Below are 14,982 nucleotides of genomic sequence, written 5' to 3'. Positions count from 1 at the left end.
TAATTGCTAGATGTAACTAGATGTAACCAAAGACTATAGAATACACAAGCCATGTCACTCGTATAGTTTTGAATAAGGGAGAAGCGTAATGGTCAATATGGCAAATGAAGCCCTGCGTACTAGTAAAGGAGCCAATCATCGATCACTATAAACTGACAGAGAAGCTCCTAACAGATGTCTGCTTTCACAACAGTTTGGTGGTCAACAAACACATTGAAATCTAAAGTGAATACTTGCTTTAAGACATAAGAAATATGTCAGCATAAAACTTGAAATCTGTACGTTTAAATAAACCAAGTGCACTTGAAAACAAAAGTTTTTTTGGTCTTGTAATCTTTATAAAATGAAGGCGAGGTGCAGTCCATCCTGTCAAACACATATCACATGACGGAAGCTAGTACAATGCCCACAAATTTGTGAACAAAGAGTCGCTGTTATTTCTGGAGGAGATTCGCTATCAAGACCAAGTTGTGGATTACTTTAGAAAAGCGAAACGATCAGATGATCATTATCCAGAGGATGATAATGAGTAGAATGACCATAAATGAGATTGGTGTCACAATCTCATTTCTTTAGAGTGCGCATTCGCATTAGCTCGGGCAACCTGAAACTATGCTGATTTTGTTTGATTCAGATGTTTAATTTTATTGCTGGTTCCAAATATGCAATGTAATTGTAAGCTTGGTAAACAGTTTTGTAGAATTTGATGTTTTCCCATTTAGACAGAATGCCCGAGCATACTGCCCGAGAGGCATTTCAAAGATGGCCACCGTGTGAAATGACTTGCCTGGGATGTTGATGTAACTGTCTAATCTATTTAGATTTCATTGCTAGATAAGTCCAGCCCTGTCTTCCTGAATCAGTTAAAATTGTTTCAACTCATTAAATAACACTGATTGTGTCCAGGCACATCAGTAGACAAGTTTTTCCTTTTTTTTTTCTTTTCAACAAATCAACTTAACCAAATTTAATGGAAGAATGGACGTTTTGATACTTTTATATACAGTATTAGGATGGATGTATCTAATAATAATTAAATGAATATTTAAAGTACTGCGATATATTTGCATTTCTATTATTTAATAGTTTTAATTAATAGAAAAATTCTTTCAAGACAACAAAGATATGCTGTGTATTTTTAAATTGGATTTCTGTACTGGAGGTTTAGTGATTTGTGTCCTCCCAGTGGGAATGTCTGCTTTGTTTTATTTGTTATTTAGAATGCACCTCATTAGACAAAATCCTATTTACTGTTCTCAAATACTTCAGCTCACTACTGTTTCAGAAACGGTTTGATTTTTGAACTCTAAAGCCTAAAGCTTTCATAAATAGCCAAATCAACTTCTGTCTTACACACTCAAACTCAGATTTCATCAGAGGAGCCTCAAGGATTTGTATGTTTTTGTTGTTTTATTAACATTTCTGGTGCATCACAAATCTGAAAATGCCCACAGTCTTGTTTTTTTATCGTCTTTGTGTGATTTGGGGGTGAGTGTAAGCGTATGCGGTGGAATGAATTGAACACGGGCTGGTAATGATTGTAAGTGGCAAATTCTATCCCGCATTAATGTGAGTAGGGAGCATTGAAGTGGGACTGATAAGGTTCTGAAGTATTGGAAGTGAAACGCCGCCTGCAGCCCACCAGTCTTTCCCATGAATAAATCCGATAGCTCCTGTGAACCTTTCAATTATTAATATCCGCAGGGCTGTGTCTCCACCAAATTGTTTTTCACAGTTTGGAGGAGGGCATCGGCCATCCAGGCGATGCTTTTGGTGCCGCTGGTGTGTGAATGGTGTCTGCATGCATGTTCTCTATGGGAATATGTGCTCCACTGTACTGCAGGTGCAGGTGCAGTTTCACAGTGATGTGTAGTTGTAATTTGTTCTTTCAGTGTCCTGGGATTGAGCTGTTGTCATCTTCAAAAGAAGAATGCTACTTTTGGGGCGCAGAGGTGCAGGAAGTTGTTTGTTACACCCTCGGCCTGTCATGTTTATCTTCAGCGAACAAAGCGTACATTTTAGCGCATGGGTTCAAGTGAATGTCATATATTATATGTACAAAAACATACATTTTGTACAACAAAAATACATACATAAAAAAAAAAAATATTAACAGATAATGTTAATGTATCAACGAGCTAAATAAATTGTATATTCTAACAAGTATAAATACGCTGGAATATTATATTGACCTTTTTTACCTTATTTAATTGTGTAGGTAAGGGGGCACGGTAGAGATCATAGATATATAGGCAAGTGCGGGGAGCAGAAAGAGGGGAATTATTGGCAAAGGACCACTAACCACAAGGTTGTTGGTGCCAACTTCGATATAATTTTTAATAAGGTAAACAGTATTTAGAAGAAGTAGTGTTGTTTACTGCAGTGTTTCTCAACCATGTTCCTGGAAGTCCACCAGCATGTTTTAAATGTCTCCTTCATCTTTCACAGTCATTACAATTTAGTCTCTGCTAATGAACTGATGAACTGAATCAGGTATGGTTAAGGAGACATGGGCTGCTTCTAAAATCGCATACTTCCACCATATAGTAAGCTGGAAACAGTATGCAAATAGTAGTATGTCGGAATTCATGGAATTCGAAAAAACAGTATGTGAGCAGTACCAGTATGACTTAATATTTCCGGCAAGAGAATGCCCCACAAGAGAATTCATAAATTAAAGTGAAACGACACAACTCTAGCATGTAGGTCACGTGATCATGACAAAATGGTGAATGTAGTACGTCCGAGTTCTATTCATACTGTTCCATTCATACATTATAGAACATAGTTTTCTAACAACCGAGTACATTTAAATTCAAATGCAGTAACTACTAAGTAGTACGCAGTTTCGAACACAGCCTTGGAAAATCTGAGTTGGTGGTCTCCCAGGAACGTGGTTGAGAAATGATTTACTGTAGGCAAAAAAAGCATGGCAACATCCTATAAATTATTTTAATGTACTAAAATTAGGACAACAGATATTTTTGATTAAACAGGGAATTTAAATTTGTTTATTTTTAAATTTGTTAATTTTTGCATCTCTATCTTGATTTTTATATTCATATACTGTCAAATTTACAGTAAAATACTGGCATCTGGGCTTGCTAGTATTTTACTGTTAAAAAGCTTTTTTTGCTACCTTAAGCACTTTATTTTTTTACTGTTGATTAAAAGACAGTACTTTTCATTGATTTATTAAAAAAAAAATATTAAAGCTGGCCTAATTTCTGTTTGTTTTTATTGATAAACTTAAGGCAAGACACTGTAGGCAAAAATGCCCAGTTTTATGCACCTGAAAATTTGAGATTTGTTCTTGAATTTTGGACTTTTTTCTGTTTAGTGGAAAGAAAACATCAAATAAAGTTCTTCTTTTATTGAAACTTGTTTATCAAATCTCAGTTTGTAACTGTAGATTTCAAAAAGAAAAGTAAAATTTCGAGGAGGGAGTTCTGGGAAAGTCGGTTTATGGCTATTCACTGTATAGTATACATTAAGGAAACTTACTGTTAACCAGGTTACAGTTTTTTTTTTTTTTTCCCCAAGATGTATAGTAATGACTGGCATGGTAATTCTATTAAACAAAATAAATAAATAAATAAATAAAAATCATTGCTACAATAATACCATCACAAAATATAGCCAATTCCCATGCAGTGTAGGAAGACTGCAGCAGGATCACATTTTATACTTGACTTTGATTTGCATAATCTATGGATATTTTGTACCTTTCTAATGCACAATACTTTGCAGCAGGTACATATGAGAATATTCAATCAGCACACAAAAAGAGCCATATCTAAAAACGACACTGAGCTACACACTTTCACAGTCTCATTATTGGCTTGTTGCTTTTGGAAACAAATAGCTCAGAAATAATAATAAAAAGACCCAAAATTGAGCATGTTTTTGCACAAAACTTGTTGCTGTGTATACATACTTACATACTAGTGTTATATATTAGTCACATTTTAAATTCTAATACCTAACAAATGGTTTCTACATGTAATTTACAAAATGATATAGCACACGTCTGTTCTTACATACAGCATATTGTTTATGCCTACTCAATTATGTTGTGCACTAAGTTAAACAAACCCCCTTAAGGTTTAAAATACATGCATCTACATTACATATTCAGATCTCTTGTCCCACAATACACTCTTGTCTTATAGAGTTTGTCATTTTGATGTCAAAGCAATGTTCAGAGCTGTAGGGTGTTTTGATTATTTCAAAGGCTTGGCTGACACTATGATTTTTCCAGGACTGCGGACTCAAGCCCTCCTGCAGGAGTACGAGATGAACCAAATCTCAGCACTGGCATGTACATAGTCAACTTTAGTATCTCACCATCACAGACTGTAAACAGGATCAGAATATATCTGACTGCTAGCGTCCCACCCTCGTATTAGCCATCAGATCATCTTGTTTGATAAATTATGCTTGGAGTGATGCCTGATTCTTCTTTTGCTTCCTCGCACACTGTACTGTAATGCATATTGATGTTGTCTAGAGCTGGGTTTAAGAATGTTTGCCAGTTTATGAAATATTAATTAAAGCTGGCCTAATAGGATTTTTTTTTACTTGATAATCTTGATAAATGCTAGTTTTCATACACCTGGTAAATTCAAGATTTTGGGCTTTTGGGATTTTTTTTCAGTTTAGCGGAAATAAAATTTTACACTTTGCTTGTGTCACGAAGGAGACGCTGAGAGCAAACTTGCGGATCCACTTTCAGTTTATTAATCGAGGTTGTACAGGCAAGGGTCATAAACAGGAGCAAAACAATATCAAAAGGGTAATCCAATAATCATGGTCAATATGCAGGCGAGAGGTTAGACTAGGCAGCAATGGGTCAAGACGAGAAACAAGGCAAGGATCAAAAACAAACCAGAAGCCATAGATTTTCATTTCAACAGCATCTACTGTACCTAAATCAAACTTCAAATTCTACTTTCAACTAATTCTTATTTGTAGCTATATTAATGTATTGCATTTTTATTTGGCTGTTTTGATGTTGTTTTGATGCATACAGTTTTTAGTAAAAGATACAGATAACTAACATGACTAGTGTCCAAAAAACAAAACATTCACTTTGATTTCTTTAAATTAAATTAAATTGTAAAGTGGGGCGGGTTTAATCATATATTATTTAAACATTAGTACATAAAAAAGTAAAGTAAATAAAAATAAAGTGCAAAATGTTTTGCTATATTGTAAATTATTAATGAATTAAGGATTATTATATATTCTATAATAATTCATTTTTGTTCCTTCCATCCATTACTTTGTAATTGAGATGTGGTGACAGCCAATTCTGAGCCCATTTGAAAAGCAAAGAGCAAATAGTCATAAACCTGGACACCAAATGAGTAATAAAGGCAGCAAAAAAAAAAAAAAAAACTCAGTAACAGAGGACGGGAATCTACATCATCCCATACCATGTTTTATGACACACTCAGTAGTGCACAATGTAAACCAATGCAAACCAGAATAAGTATATTAATATAATTAGAATAAGTATAATTTTGTGTAAAAAGGTACTATTTGTACTTTCAGAAGAAATTTTAAATTTGACGTATGGGTAGATATATTCATATATTATTAAAAAAAAAGCTAAAAAAAAAAAATATCCATTCCATAAAATTTGCTTTCCATCAATAAAGTTGAGTAAGACAATACAAGCATCTGCAGAGCAAGCAAATAAAAAAAATAAAATAATGAACAATGTTACTTATCTGTAAATCACAGATTATCAACGAGCTGCCTCAAGAAAACATTTCCATACTGTATATGATTATCTTCTTTATTTTTGGTGTAAGAGCTTACAGATTATTTCAAATCATATATGATCAAAGTCAAGTCATTTTACTCTGCAGCTATCTTGATATGCCTCTTGGTGTTATGATGGAGCATTCTGTTTGAATGGGGAAACATCAAATTCTTCCAATCTGTTTGCCAAGCTTATGATTACATAATTAGAACAACCAATAAAATTAAACAACAACTGTCTCATTAGTTTTCTTTCTAAGAAAAGGGTGCCCAATCTAATGTGCATGAGTATTCGAAGGAAAGTAGATCGCGACACCAACCTCATTTATGGCCGTTTTATAGGTTATCATCTTGTGAATAATGCCTCGTCTGTTAACACTGATCTCCTGAAGTAATTCACAACTTGGTCTTGATGGCAGATCTCCCAAAACGACAGTGACTCTTTTTTGCTGTCATATGATGTCTGTTTGATGGTATGGACTGTACCTTGCATTTGTTTCATACAGATTACAAAACCAATAATAATTTGTTTTTATGTGTAGTTGCATTATTTAAAAGTTCTTTCAAGCTTTGTGTGGATATATTTCTCGTTTCACACTACACGTTTTCCTATATAAAACCATAGGAGTGACATGTCTTGTATATTCTATAGTCTTTGATATGATACAATAAACCTATAGAGATCAATGAAGTCCTGGCTCCCATGTCTCAAATTCCTAGAATGCATTTCATTGTAATGAAACCTTCCTATTTTCAAATCTTCACATCGTGTATTTGGCATGCCTAAATATCATTAATACAACCTAGGCTCATTCTGAAAAACAATATACGTTTCTGGAGGTATGTAGCCAGAAGTACGTATGGCTGCTTTTCATTTTTAAAACGAACGCTAGGGGACGGTATGACGCTGTTCCTTTTCCAGCTTTCCAGCTGACCAAAACACTATTAGTTGGGTTTAGAGGAGGAGGAGGGTGGGTCAATCAGTCAGTAAGCTAGTCAAACAATCAGTCATCAGTGGCCTCTGGTGGATTTATGTGAGAACAGCAGGCTTGAATGGTCGCAAGAGAAACTGAGATCTCAGAGCGTACAAAGCGACCTCTGGTGGATTTGCGAAAAGAAAAACTGAAAAAAATTTAAAAACATAGCTCTCCAGAAATGTATATAGAGGTACATTTTCAGAATGAGCCTGGGTTGGATGAATATGGTCCGAAGAAGCTGTGTAGAGGGCACTAACAGTCAGAATTTAAACAAGAGTGCCCTCTCTTGGTCTGGCAATACACGGAGACCTATTTACCTGCAGTGTCCTGCCTTCAATAAAAACATTCAGCCAAACAATACTGTTTTTCCTTAGTGTTTAATCTGCACTTTTAGGTGTAATATTTTCATTTTCCAGCAATATTTCAGTCATGACTGGCATCTCAGTTTGCAGTCATAGCTCATAGCTTTACAAATGAGTGAATGAAAAGAGTGTATTCAGGCAAATTACAGCCGAGCGGGAGGAGGAATTTATTCTGCTAACAAAAGCTGTGACAGAAAGCCTTTTCAAATGAGTTTCTATTACAGGCATATTTAGCCACCGCTAGAGTTTCTGTTCAGAACTCACTGGTCAGAAACTGGCACTGATTTTCCCCTCACAATGGCTCTAATCCACCTGTCTGTGGGTCGGTTTCGCAGGCTTCAAGCAGAGGAGGAGGGATGTGCTGGAGGAAGGATCTGGAACCGAGAACTGTGCTCATCTCCTGGAGTCAATGCCCTGTGAGGATCCACTGTGCTTCCGGTGGCAGGTGCAGATGGAGAGCGCTTGTGTGCCCAGCAATGGCACCTGCGGGAATGGAACCAGGACACAAACTGTGGCTTGCATCAATTCACAAGGTATACAGATACAATGTTTTAGTTTTTTTTTTATACTGAGGGATTTTGAAATGTGGGTATGTGTGTGTTTTTTGTGGATGCGCTGATGTTCAAAAGTTTTTTGAGGTTGCTAATGCTTACTGAGACTGCATTTACTTCATTAAAAATACATTATTTTGTCCAATGCCATTTCAATTCAATATAAAAAAAAAAAAAATATATATATATATATATATATGAGGCGATCCCGTCAGTGGAGCGCGCTATCGCGGTCAATCTTTGTCCGCACGGCGCCTCTACGTGGCGGGGTTTGCCCCGCCTCCCGTCCAAAGCCTGTAGGTTGTCTGCCTCCCTCGGAGCCAGAGCTTATAAGGCTGCGGGCCAGGCTGCTTCTGCTTTGCACGCGATGGCCACCTACCAGCGCTACCAAGCGCAGGCGCTGGCCGAGCTGCACGAGGGCGGGTCCAACCCAAGCTTATTACATGAGCTGCGCACCGCGACCGACTATGCTCTTCGGACTACTAAGTCCGCCGCGTGTGCGCTGGGGAGGACGATGTCCACACTTGTGGTTCAGGAACGCCACCTCTGGCTAAACCTGGCCGATATGCGCGACGTTGACAAAGTTCGCTTTCTTGACTCGCCCATATCCCAGGCTGGCCTGTTCGGCGACACCGTCGGTGAATTCACCCAGGAATTCAAGGCGGTGAAAGAGCAGTCGGATGCGATGGGCAATGTCATCTATCGGCGTGGCCGTAAGCCCGCTCCGCCCGCCGAGCCATCCACCTCCGCTGTTCCTCGCCGAGGGCGCCCGCCAACGAGTGCTGCCCCGCCCCCGCCTGCGCCTCCGGCCAAGCGGGCGCGGCGTTCACCTCGAAAGCAGGCAGCCCCTCCTGCCCAGGGCGCCGTTAAGTCCGGTAAACGGACCGCGAAGCGTCCCTGAGACAGGCCATCCGGAGAAGAGGAAACTTGCTCTTTCCCCGCTGGAGGGCGGGGCCCCGATAACAACGGTACTTTTCAGTGCCACCAAAACATCAGTAAAAGAGCACTTTTTCCCTTCCCCGGATGTGACTGCACGAGTTCTGCCAGTCCGGGACGCGCTGCCTTCCGGCTCGCAGACTCTACGTGCTTCGCCAGTGGCTCACGAGCGCTGGGGGGACGGTCTCCCTTCCCTCAGCCCTCCAGCCCCCTCTCCGGAGTCAGGGTGCGGAGCCAGAGCGAATCGCTCTCCTCCAGCTTTTCCGCGGGACCCTCGTGCTTCCCGGATCAGCACACCCACTCCGCGCTGCCCCACCGCTGGTACGTCAGCGATTGTAGCGATGACTCCATTAGCGAGGGCTCTGCCTGCCTGGTTAGCGCGGGCCAGCCCCTCGCGGTGGCTCATACGCACAATCAGACTCGGTTACGCGATTCAGTTCGCGAAACGGCCCCCCAAGTTTACGGGCGTGTATTTCTCCAGGGTCAACCCCCTGTCCGCCCCTGTCTTGCGAGAGGAGATTGCTGCCCTCCTGGCGAAGGGTGCAATCGAGCCGGTTCCTCCAGCCGAGATGGAGAGTGGGTTTTACAGCCCATACTTCATCGTACCCAAAAAGAGCGGTGGGTCACGGCCAATCCTAGATCTGCGCGTTTTGAACCGCTGTCTGCACAAGCTGCCGTTCAGAATGCTCACGCAGAGGCGCATTCTCCAATGCGTTCGTCCTCGGGATTGGTTTGCAGCCATAGACCTGAAGGACGCGTATTTCCATGTCTCCATTCTTCCACGCCACCGCCAATTTCTGCGGTTTGCGTTCGAGGGTCGAGCGTGGCAGTACAAGGTCCTCCCCTTCGGGCTCTCTCTGTCTCCGCGGGTCTTCACCAAACTCGCGGAGGGTGCCCTAGCGCCCCTTCGGCTCGCGGGCATTCGCATACTCAATTATCTCGACGACTGGCTGATTTTAGCCCACTCGCGGGAGCAATTGATTATGCACAGGGACGAGGTGCTTCGGCATCTCCGCCTACTGGGGCTTCAGGTCAACCGAGAAAAGAGCAAACTCGCCCCCGTGCAGAGGATTTCTTTTCTCGGGATGGAGCTGGACTCGATCACCATGGTAGCGCACCTCTCCGAGGAACGCGCTCGCCTGTTGCTGAACTGTCTGAGGGAGCTCGACAGCAAACTAGTGGTCCCACTGAAGTTCTTTCAGAGGCTCCTGGGGCATATGGCATCCGCAGCCGCCGTCACGCCGCTCGGGTTGCTCCATATGAGACCACTTCAGCACTGGCTTCACGATCGGGTCCCCAGACGCGCATGGCACGCGGGCACACACCGGGTCTCGGTTACTGCGCTGTGTCGCCGCGCCCTCAGCCCTTGGAACGACCCCTCGTTCCTACAGGCCGGTGTGCCTCTAGGACAGGCGTCCAGCCATGTTGTTGTTTCAACAGACGCTTCCAACACGGGTTGGGGGGCCGTGTGTCGCGGGCATGCGGCTGCGGGCCTCTGGAAGGGTGCCCAGCTGCATTGGCATATCAATCGCCTAGAGCTGTTGGCAGTGTTCCTCGCTCTCCACCGCTTTTTACCGGTGCTGGAGCGGCAACACGTGCTGGTCAGGACGGACAGTACGGCGGCGGCGGCGTATATCAACCGCATGGGGGGTATGCGCTCTCGCCGCATGTCTCAGCTCGCCCGCCGTCTGCTCCTCTGGAGTCACCCACGGCTGAAATCGCTGCGCGCCATTCACGTCCCAGGCACGCTCAATCGTGCAGCCGATGCGCTCTCACGACAGCTGTTACGCCCTGGAGAATGGAGACTCCACCCCGAGTCTGTTCAGCTGATATGGGCGCGATTCGGGGAGGCCCAGATCGATCTGTTTGCTTCCCCCGAGAACGCTCACTGCCAGTTGTTTTTTTCCCTGACCGAGGGCTCTCTCGGCACGGATGCACTGGCCCACAGCTGGCCTCGGGGCATGCGCAAGTATGCGTTTCCCCCAGTGAGCCTGCTCGCGCAGTTTCTGTGCAAGGTCAGGGAGGACGAGGAACAGGTTCTGCTAGTTGCGCCCCTTTGGCCCAACCGGACCTGGATATCAGAGCTCTCACTCCTCGCGACGGCCCTCCCCTGGCGGATCCCTTTGAGAGAGGACCTACTCTCTCAGGGACAGGGCACCATCTGGCACCCTCGCCCCGATCTTTGGAACCTCCACGTGTGGTCCCTAGACGCGAGGAAGACTTAGGTAACCTACCGACTGCGGTGGTTAATACCATCACTCAGGCTAGAGCCCCCTCCACGAGGCGCGCCTACGCCCTGAAGTGGAGTCTATTCACTGAATGGTGCGTCTCTCGCAGAGAAGACCCCCGAAATTGCCAGATTAGTGTTGTGCTCTCTTTCCTTCAAGAGAAGTTGGACAGCAGGCTGTCGCCCTCCACTCTCAAGGTTTACGTGGCCGCCATCTCCGCTTATCATAGCGCGGTAGCTGGCGGCACCGTGGGAAAGCATAACCTGGTCATCCAGTTCCTTAGGGGTGCTAGGCGAATTAATCCATCTCGCCCCCCTCTCATGCCCTCTTGGGATCTCGCCCTCGTTCTCACGAGTCTGCGATCCGATCCCTTTGAGCCACTCGAATCAGTATCTCTAAGATTTCTGTCCCTGAAGACAGCTCTGCTGGTTGCGTTGGCCTCCATCAAGAGGGTCGGGGACCTGGAGGCATTTTCGGTCAGTGACTCGTGCCTGGAATTCGGGCCGGATTACTCTCACGTTATCCTGAGACCCCGCCCCGGTTATGTGCCCAAGGTTCCTACCACCCCCTTTAGAGTTCAGGTAGTGAACCTGCAAGCGCTGCCCCCGGAGGAGGCAGACCCAGCCCTTTCTTTACTTTGTCCAGTTCGCGCTCTGCGCATTTATGTGGACCGTACTCAGAATTTTAGATCATCTGAGCAGCTCTTTGTCTGTTATGGCGGTCGGCAGCAGGGAAGTGCCGTATCGAAACAAAGATTATCCCACTGGATTGTGGATGCCATTTCACTCGCTTATTCGAGTCGAGGTCAGCCGTGTCCCCCGGGAGTACGTGCACACTCCACTCGGAGCGTTGCATCCTCTTGGGCGCGTGCACGCGGCGCCTCTCTAACAGACATCTGTAGAGCTGCGGGCTGGGCGACACCCAACACATTTGCAAGGTTTTACAATCTGCGAGTGGAGCCGGTTTCCTCAAGGGTATTAGGTAACCCTTTGGTGATTGAGGAGACAACTCGGTAGGGTGTTGAAACACGCTTGCTGCGCCATTCTCCCTAACACGGAGGTACGTGCGCCTTTTTTATCTGTCAGTAAAGTTCCCCGTCAGGTGAGCCCTGCAGATTCCTCCGTGGCCCCCAGCACTGACTCAGCGGAGGAGTCACTTGCTGGCCCACTACGTTGTAGGTCTGCCCGCTGGTCAGCCCGCGTTTTGGGTATAGGTGCCTGCTATGCGTGATCCCCACTAGGCGATCCCATATGCTTATTCCGCCACGGTTAAGTCCCCCCCCTGGGCGGACCCGTGTCTTCCCTCTCCGCTAACCACTCTTTGCTATGCGTACTCCCCCTTTTTAGGGCTAGTCCATAGGTAAATTCTGCCATCTATCCCCCCCTTGGGTAACGGATGGCCTCCGCAGCGTCCTCCCTATCGGGATTGCACGCTTCCCAACGTACTGTCGTATTCCTAGAATTATCTAGATGCTCACGACTTCCCAAAAAATATATCTAAATCCGTAAAACTTCTGTTGAAGTAGGATAAATTAGGGCCAGGGACACGTTGGAGGACCGCGCCCCCCATGATGTGGGTGCGTCACGCTTGCTTGACTATCTCCTCATCGGGGGTGTTGGTAAGGTGCAGTCATTATGGCGCTTTCCATATTCTCCCATTCATGGCACTGAAGTTCCCCAACCGAAGGGGAACGTTCGAGGTTACAGAAGTAACCCTTCGTTCCCCGAGGAGGGGAACGGAAGTGCCATATTCCGTCGCCATAATGACTGTCCCTTAGCTGTTTGAAAGTCTCTTCAGCTTAAAAGGATGGCGTCTGCTGGCTTCAGGTGTGCTTATATGCTGAGATAATTGCAGATGTCGCACACCTGCGCAAGCTTACGCTGCCAATTAATTTCATTCATTGGCCCGTTCAATACTCTCCAGATAAGCGGCTTCTGATCCGAATCCTCCCATTCATGGCACTTCCGTTCCCCTCCTCGGGGAACGAAGGGTTACTTCTGTAACCTCGAACGTTTTTTATAAACATTGAGAAATTACATCATATTTTTGTTACACACACTTTTCACACTGTTCAATTTTATGTATTTGATAATAATTTAAAAAACAGAAGCATCCAGGTTTGTCAACAAGAGACGTTGTTATGTTTCAGCTTTTCTGTCTATAATCAGATTATTTTACTACTTCAGGCCAAGGATGCTTTCAAAACCATCAGTTCAAAAACATCACTGATTATAGAGATAGTAATATTGCCTCACTTACAGATTTTAGTCAATTATTCACTTTTTTTTTTAAAGTCTGAATCTTATGTTCTCTGAATGTTTTGGAGAAGCTCAAGAAGTTATTTTCTTTTGTTTATTTATTTATTTTTCATGGCTTTGTGTTGATTGCGCTGACATACAGGAGACAATTATTAAGAATTTGTGCTTTCTCTTGGCTGCTGATTTAGTGGTGTTTTTGGCATTTCTATTTTTTTTTTTCTTTTATAATTGGAAATGTTGTTTTCTGGTGTACATTGAAAAATGCTGATATTGCTTCCATTATAATCATGAAAGCTGTCTAAATCTATCTACATCACATCTGCACTTTTTTATTATGAGACAATTAGCGACAGCATAATTAGTCTATGGTGTGAACACTCAAGCGTTTTCATCCATGAATATTTTTGATATACACTGTATTTATGACTCAAGCTGGTGTTGATAATGCTAATGCGTCATATAGTGAAATCATCTCGACTTTTCAGAATGGCACTTTTCTTTCCCTCCTTTCGTTTTGTTTTTAATTATCCACATAGTTTTGCCTACCTTCTCTGCTTGAACAAATGGACCTCCACATTGCAAATTAGGACCCGTTTGTCTGATGAAAGATGCATTAAATGGCCAATGAAACCCCCTTCTTTCGGTTCAAACCTACCTCAGAATTTTTTTAAAGAGTGCTCCGAGATGGGCGTGGAGCTCTGCGAGCAGAGGGAGAAGTGGGCATGGCCTGCAGAGCAGGGTAAAAAAAGGAAAGCGAACAACTGTTGTCAGTTGGCTCAAAAAAATGAGACACAAACTGCGAGGAGACCCATGATTTTATACTTTACAAAATTAAAATGCAAATAAACAAGCAGTAAGTAATTTAATGTCATGCTACATTTGTTATTCATAATTTCATATACACAGAACCACAATTTGTTATATGATTATAAAGATTATCATGTTTATATAAACACTATAAATGAGAAGGACTTCTCTCCTCTTCAATCCCCAGGTCTGAATGCAGATACAGTGGATAGCATAGCAGCAGGTCTCTTGTCCTGTCTAATCCAGCCATTAACCCTGTTGCTGATCTGGAGGGTTTTAAATATATGGCAAACACAGCAGCACAGAAATAGGCGATGTGTATGAATGATAACGAACTCAATTGATAAAAGACAAAGCCTGCCATTCTCCAATTCTCGTACAGCTCTCTCGACAAAAATGCTAGCTGCAAACCAACAGCGTTGCTGTATTGGCCCTGACAGAATTGCGGGGAGAACATGCAACAGACCCATACGACCCGTACTGTGCACTGATACGGTCTCACCCAGTCATTGGGTTTCACAGCCAGGCAGGTGTGCCTTGCCTTCGGAAAGCACATGCTCTCATTAAGAAGCAGGGTCTTCTCATAGGATAAGAAAACTACTCTTTGAATAATAATGAGAAACCGATGCATCATCACTTCACTAGCATTTGAGGATATGTCTCTAATTTTGATCCCGCCCCAAAAATTGTTTTAAACCTAGAAGAGAAAATTAGCTGACAAAAGCTCTAAATTATCCAGATTTCCCACAATTATAGCGGACAGGTGCTAATGTTGTCTTAACTGATGCTCAACACACACAAATCTGGTAAAATCTCAAAAAAAAAAAAAAAAATACTCCAGGGAGTCTTGAACATTTATAAACACATTTGTATTTAGAGATTTAGAGATCTGCAAAACACACAAATATATAAATACATATACTGTGTAAAAATATACATATCTCTCCACACCACCACCAGTGTGCAGCATCCACTTGGATGATGCGACGGCAGCCACAGGACAACGGCGCAAGTGAGCTCACCACACCACAGCTGGAGGAGTGGAGAGACAGTGATAATTGGGAGGCCATGATTGTAAGGGCCGATTGAGGGAC

The 14,982-nt window shown here is 43.4% G+C and overlaps 1 protein-coding gene across 3 annotated transcripts in view; it reads left to right on the top strand.

Annotated features, from left to right (window-relative positions):
* The window catches only part of thsd7ba (thrombospondin, type I, domain containing 7Ba), a 435,675-nt gene that overhangs the window by 220,255 nt on the left and 200,438 nt on the right, over positions 1–14,982 (top strand). For all 3 annotated transcript variants that reach the window (XR_015499198.1, XM_087267488.1, XM_087267487.1), the window contains one exon: positions 7,444–7,641. Coding sequence is in view for 2 of the 3 variants with exons in the window: in XM_087267488.1 (XP_087123614.1) it covers positions 7,444–7,641 (198 nt within the window). In the remaining variant the exon portion in view is untranslated. The remainder of the gene's footprint in view (positions 1–7,443; positions 7,642–14,982) is intronic.

The sequence above is a fragment of the Danio rerio genome, chromosome 9, assembly GCF_052040795.2.
Source record: "Danio rerio strain M-AB ecotype USA chromosome 9, GRCz13ab, whole genome shotgun sequence".
NCBI classification, from domain to species: Eukaryota; Metazoa; Chordata; class Actinopteri; order Cypriniformes; family Danionidae; genus Danio; species Danio rerio.
The sequence above is the reverse complement of the archived record's forward strand: the minus strand, read 5'-3'. Positions and strand labels throughout refer to the sequence as shown.